Source organism: Pinus tabuliformis, chromosome 5_2, assembly GCF_031772625.1.
Source record: "Pinus tabuliformis cultivar Carrire ecotype Pingquan chromosome 5_2, CPIR1, whole genome shotgun sequence".
NCBI lineage: Eukaryota > Viridiplantae > Streptophyta > Pinopsida > Pinales > Pinaceae > Pinus > Pinus tabuliformis.
The window spans coordinates 1,001,138,682-1,001,145,618 of NC_142306.1; the positions used below are offsets into that span (position 1 = coordinate 1,001,138,682).

The 6,937-nt window shown below is 35.7% G+C and overlaps 1 protein-coding gene across 1 annotated transcript; it reads left to right on the plus strand.

Annotated features, from left to right (window-relative positions):
* The first annotated feature begins 612 nt into the window (after positions 1-612).
* LOC149162654 (UBP1-associated protein 2C-like) lies at positions 613-5,680 on the plus strand. Its single transcript, XM_089437336.1, has 2 exons — positions 613-1,891; positions 5,290-5,680. Exon 1 carries the CDS (start codon positions 794-796, stop codon positions 1,889-1,891), a length of 1,098 nt encoding a protein of 365 aa, XP_089293462.1. The 5' UTR covers positions 613-793; the 3' UTR covers positions 5,290-5,680.
* The last annotated feature ends 1,257 nt before the right edge of the window (positions 5,681-6,937 follow it).

Here is a 6,937-nt window from a genome sequence, read left to right on the forward strand (position 1 = left end):
AATAATAAACCACTTAATAAGATACTAATTTACTAATTGTAACCTAAACCCAAACCCTACTCATAAATAAAATATTTTTAAATAAAAGATAATAAATATTACAACTATCAAAATCACCCAACCATAAATAATAACAAACATTTCAAGGAACTAGCAAAAATCCACGATCTCATCTCATATCTATAACCAATTTCGTGATTAAAAATATTATTTATAGAAAAAACAATAACCAAGTGAATGGTGAGAACCCTAAACACTAACCGAAACCCAAACCCTACTTATAAAAGATAATACATATTACAGCTATGTAAGAGTTAAACTCAGAATCACCCCCAACATAAATAAAAATAATAATAAACATTTCATTAGTAAAAGTCCATGAACCCTTCTCATATCTATAACCAATTTAGTGGTTAAAAATAAATATTATTTATATAAAAAAATTGAATACCAAGTGAATTGTCAGAACGCTAACATAAAAAGTTTAAGATAAGCACCCAATAATTACTCTTAAATATTCAAAACGAAACCCTGGTCCACAGTCAAACCCTAGTTTAAACCTCTGCATGTTCCTGATTCTCAGTAAACCCTAGACTTTATTGAAACCCTAGGGCATATGCCCAAAACAAAAACCCTAAACCATTACTATAGATATACATGATATCGGAAGAGAACCAAGTACTACGTTTCAGTGTTGCCTTCTATTCATATCCAAGAGGGAGCTTCAAGTGTTGTTCAGAAGCAGAGAGCCCTCAGCTCATATTTTGTTGATTTCAGACGCTTAACAAGCGAAATGGGGCACAAGAAGAGAAAGAATAAGACCCCAGAGGAGCCCAATAACAAGAAAGTTGCCAAGCTGAATTCTGAGAATGACGGAGGAAATGAAGAAGCAACAACCCAGAAAGTCACAGTGGAGATAGTGGAAAAAAAAGAAGAGGTGGAGCCGAAGAAAGTAGAGGGAAATGGCTCACAAAGCTCTGGTAAAAAGAAGAAGAAGAAGAAGAATGCGAATAAAGGAGCGAATGTGCCGAAGATAGATGAAAACGTTGAAAACGTGGTGCCCAACGATGACTTCGTTGATGACTACGTTTTCACCAAAGACGACGCTGAGAAAATCTTGGAATCTTTCAGCAAAGAGGAGCTCGCAGAGGTCCTCAAATCTGCGCTTAAAAAACATGGCGATGTGGCGAAAGACGTCGCGGACGTTGCCCACAAAGACTCGGCCAAGAGAAAACTTTTCGTTCGAGGGTTAGCCTGGGATACGAAGTCAGAAACCCTAAGGTCCGTTTTCTCTGCTTATGGCGAGATTGAGAGGGCCGATATCGTGATGGATAAGAGCAGCGGCAAGAACAAAGGCTTTGGCTTTGTGACGTACAAGTCGTTTGCCGGTGTTCTGGCTGCTCTGAAGGAGCCGAACAAGAAAATCGACGAACGGGTAACGGTCTGCCATCTGTCTACCGGGATGCCGGCCCCTGATCCTCAACAAGTCACTGCCCGGAAGATCTACGTGGGAGGGCTCCCCAAGGACGTCGACTCTGGTAAGCTTGCGAAACTGTTCTCGCAGTACGGGGAGATTGAAGAAGGGCCGTTAGGGTTCGACAAGGTGACGGGAAAATCCAAGGGTTTTGCCTTCTTTATTTACAAGTCGGAGAAATCAGCCAAGAATGCGCTCGAGGAACCCACGAAGACGTTTGATGGGGCCACGCTTACTTGCAAGGCCGCCCCGCGCAGGAACAATAACAATAATGGACCTGCGTTGAATGTAACTCCCTCTAGACCTGTCCAAGCAAATATGTGGTCATATGGTCCGCCTATGGGAGGATATTTTCCTATGGGGAATTATGGGTCTCCACTTTTCCAGCCAGCATTTTCAAATCGAAAAAGGCACTGAGTAAGTCTACCTGCCTTTTTGCTGCTTTTAATTCATTTGGAGACCAGACTAATCTTTAGGTTCTGGTTCTCTTTAATTGGAACTGGAATTCATAATATAATCTATAAGAAGTTTTAGCTTGTTTTTTTGATTAATTTTATTTTATTTTCTGTTAAATACCTCGGTTTTAAAATTTTCATGCCCTCTGCCAAGTAGTTGTGTTTTATCTTTTGATGTCTTTTTTTAGCTGTTGTTTTGTTTCTGCTAGCTGCGTAGGTTTTGGAGTCACATGATTCCAATCAGTGATACTAGATGCTTGATCTGGGTGCCTTTTTTTTCTCCTATTCATATCTGGGCGCTATATTAGTCGATTACAAGTCAATTTTTACATGCATGATCAGAATTTGATTAAAAATGTTTCAAGATTTTGAGTCTTTCGTGGGAACATCTTAATTATGAAATGATGTTATTTGACAGTTTCTTTTTCTTCTGGTTGTTTTTAAGAACACTCCCTGGATGCATGCGTTTTTGGTTTACATGCCCCTTTATTCCGTCACCGGAAGGTTGACTAGATCAGCATGTTGTCCTGTTTTTGTTCCAATTCCCTGTTTTTACTTTCCTGACCAAAAAAATAGGCCTGTGTTCATGTCCAATTCCTATTTCAGTTACTGTCTTGACACTACATCTATTCAGTTTATTTTACTATGCATAAATTGGACCTGTTTTTTAGCAGTCATGTTTATTAGGTGGTGTTTCTGTTGCAAAATATTTCAGTGACGAAATGGTTGCCGTATTGTAGTTTTTACTTCACTTGTTGGTTTAAATTTGCCCCAAATTACATAGATGTTGGGTTATACCCCTTAATCATGTTAACAGAAACATGACTCGGAGACTAGTTTTTTTTCTTGTAGTCATATGTTCCAATTTCATGAATTTACTTTTGGAATAAGCGTACCTCTATTGGGACTATTGGTAGAATACTAATCAATTTAAATGTATAATCAGAATTTGATTAAAAATATTTTTAGATACGTGTATTGTGTATGTGTGTATTGTTTCTGTTTGTAAAGCCCCTTGATGAAATTGCTGCCCTGGAGATTTGTTTTTCTCTTTGTTGGTTTTAGGAGAATAGTTGTCTGTCTCCTGTCTCTGCCTAATTTGTTGTATTATGTCTGTTTATTACTAATCAGGTTAGTAAATATAATACCAAGCCGATGGGAGGATTCATGTTTCTAATTTGAAAACCCTCCTTTCTCACCACATTCTATTTTCAATTCAGCGGCCCTTCTATGTTTCCAGTAATGTAGCTTTTAATTCCTGTGGGTTTTTGTTTTTGTTTTTTGGTTTAGAATCTTTCCAAAGTTGCATGGATTGTGGTTATGAGCTTTTAATCTGATGCCAGAAGCCTGGCTAGAAGACCAGTTTCTTATCCTGTTTTCTTGTTTATGTACTACATTTATGCAATGTCAGTAGATTATTAAACCATTTAAAATGTATAATATATGCAGATCTGAGGTTTTGTGTTTCTTATGTTAAGACTCTCTTGCCCTATTTTTCATCACTCCTATTTCCAATTTAGTGTGTGAGCCCCTTTTCTTTCCAGTGAACTATCAACTTCTGTAGCTTTGTTTTTCCTATTGTTGGTTTAAATTCTTTCCTAGGATGCATAGACAAAGGTTGATGGGGCTTTCAGTCTGTTATGAGAAGCCTAACGAAGATTAGTTTCTTTCCCTGTTTCTGTTATTCTTTACTGTATTTTTACAATGTCAGTTATTAATTTATGCAGATCTGGGTTTCACATTTGTCATCCCTAGACCCTCTAGCCATGTTTCTCATACCAGAATCTTCGAGCCATGTCTCATCTTATTCCTGTCAATATTCTTTTGTTATCTTTTTTTTGTTGCTGTGTTTAATTTTAAACAGGTTGGTTTATATTCCTTCCCAAGATGCACAGGTAAGGGGTTATGGGCTTCCAATCTGTTATAAGAAGTCTGTCAAGGAGTTTAGTTTCTTTCTGCTTCTATTCTAATTTTCTGTCTTTATATATTGTCAACACATTATATGCAGAGGGCAGGGTTTATGTTTGTCATCGTGAAGACACTCTAGCATGTTACATGTTTCTCATATCGTTAAACCTCTCAAGATGTATTATCTTATTCCAGTTATATAGCTTTTAATTCCCATTGCTCTCTTTATTTCTTGGTTTGTTTTTCTTTCCCAAGCTGTTTTGATTTGGGTTTTTGGTTTCAATTTTTTACCAGAAGTGTGGCTAGAAGACCAGTATCATGTGCTGCTACTGTTATAATTTGTTGTCTTTACGCAGTGCTAGTACATTTGTAACATTACTAATATATGACAGATGGGAGGATTCATGATTCTTATCCTAAAACCTTCTAGCCCTGATTATTATTATCGTATTCATATTTCCATTTCAGTGTATTGTTCCTAGGTTCCAGTAATATAGCTTTCAATTCCCTTTTGGAAATGAAGGTTGCTTTGACTGAAACTTGGGTGTTCATATTATATGGGCTGTTAATTTTTTTTTATGAAGAAGCAGCCCTCTAGCCTGTTTGATTTGCATTCTCATTACCTATTGTTACCTGTTTCCTATAACATAGCTTTTGATCTTTGTTTGAAAGGTTTTTTGATTGAAAAGTTGGATTGACCTTGATCTACAGGTCTAAAATTATTGAAGCAAAGCTGCATTTTTAAAAGTGCGATTGAAAGGGGTTATTTTTAGGTGTTATATTTGTTGGTTTGAAAATTTCCAAACAGAGAAGATGTCCTCGGTTATCAAAATGAGAACTAGTAGTTAGTAGCAAAAGGGGAGTATCAACAAAAGGAGTGCGTACTTACTGAGATTTTGAACCATAGAAATCTTACTGTATGGGTTTACTTATTATCACTGGTTGAGTTTTTATTGCAAAAGGAGTAGCCTTCCTGAGTAGTCTATGTGAATTGGGTGAGTTTATTTATTATCGGTGGTCGAGTCCTTTTATTTTTTCTATTAACAGGGAAAATGCAAAATCATACATTTGAAATTAAGTAGTGTAGATTTCCTGAGATTTTGAACCATGGAAATCTACACTGTTTCAATCATAGAAATCTATGCTTCTGTTGCGAGTCTAATTCAATCACAAGTCTACCAACTGAGGAAATGGTAAAGGCCTCCTACAGTGTCTGAATCTAGCATATTTCTCCTTTATACTCATCTATTAACGTGTTCATTTCTCCTTTCTTGTTTTTGTGCTAATGTGCTGTAAAATTAGACTATACAGTTTGGAGGCAGTACCAACCTTCATTTATGCCATCAATATCTCGTCTATATTTAAAAAAATGGTTTTTTTTTTTTTCATAACATGATTTTGTATGAGCAAAAGATTTATTATTAATGTTCTATGTATTTTTTGTTCTTTCAGAGCTGAGCAGCTACATTTTAAAGGAAGGTGCTATCTGCAATGCTGAAGCTATTTGATGAATCTGCTTCTCGTGTTCGTTGTTTGATGAACAATGTAACTTCATGAGCACGAGGCATATTGATTATAGAAGACTGCTCTAAATTAAATACATTTGAATCGTGCACTCCAGTTAGATTAGAGTTTGTCTCATGGTTCTTAAATGGTATTCAGCAAGTTGTGTGTTGTCCTTACCGTTGGTGGTGAGGATTGGTTCGAACTGTTTACTATCGCTACAGTTCAAATTTTGCAGTTGTAGGGTCGGTTCTGATTACAAACTTTAAAAGCAATATTTATGGTATTTAATGTTTTGGTTATAACTTATTGGTTATGTATCTTATTTATTCCTTTAAAATAGCGCTGACATTTGGCCTTTTTAGTTACTTATTACATAGAAGGCATGCATGTTTAAATGTAAATATTGATATCTATCAGTGTCAGTGAAACATATTTAGACAGGCATTTTATAGAATGTTCTAGTTCTCTAGTCCTATTTTTCACCAATAGAATCTGTAATTTTAGGTAGAGAATATGTTCCTGATCTATTAGATCTTTGCTTTCTTTCCTTCGCACAAGAAAATGACTAGTACATGGTTATACTTGTATTTTTTTCAGTTTGATTACTTTAAATATGCTATGGTTGCATGGCATTTTTGATTGCATGGTTATACATGTATTTTTCAGTTTCATTACGTGTGTTTTTTGTGCAGTCTAATTCGTCAGACTTGTTTAAGCTGTAGTCTAACTAGCCGGTACAGTTTCATTACGTGTGTTTTTTGTGCAGTCTAATTCGTCAGACTTGTTTAAGCTAGTCTAACTAGCCGGAGGAATTGTCTAGAAAGTTTTAGAAATTCTGGTCATATTCGGAGAAAATCCAGCAACGTTTTTTTGTAAATCCAAGTTATAGTTGTTAAATTTCAAAATTTAAAGTTTTAGAAATTCTGGTCATATTCGGAGAAAATCCAGCAACGTTTTTTTGTAAATCCAAGTTATAGTTGTTAAATTTCAAAATTTTGGGTGGTTTTTGACAGTGCTCAATCCATTTCCACCATCAAAAACATGATTCAAACAGTGTCTTTACAAGTTTTTTAAAATTTTTTTTGCCCGGATTTTGATCACTTTTGACCGTCCTGGCAATTCTTCTGCCTCGTTAATTCTTCTGCCTCGTTAGACGATTCCCTTGTTTAATGATCATCCATAGGCTTAATTATTTACATGATTCAAACAGTGTCTCTTCAAGTTTTTTTAATTTTTTTTGCCCGGATTTTGATAACTTTTGACTGTCCGGGCAATTCTTCTGCCTCGTTAGATGATTCCCTTGTTTAATGATATCATCCATATCAATTCCTCTGTCCCTTGTTTACTGATATCATCCATAGCAATTCCTCTGCCTTGTTAGACGATTCCCTTGTTTAATGATCAGCAATTCCTCTGCCTTGTTAGACGATTCCCTTGTTTAATGATCAGCAATTCCTCTGCCTTGTTAGACGATTCCCTTGTTTAATGATCATCCACAGGTTTGATTATTTGTTTGATTATTTACTTTTTGATACTTATAATTCCCTTGTTTAATGATCATCCACAGGTTTGATTATTTGTTTGATTATTTACT

Coding starts and splice junctions, on each gene's coding strand:
- LOC149162654 (XM_089437336.1), top strand. CDS start 794: ATGGGGCACAAGAAGAGAAAGAATAAGACCCCAGAGGAGCCCAATAAC.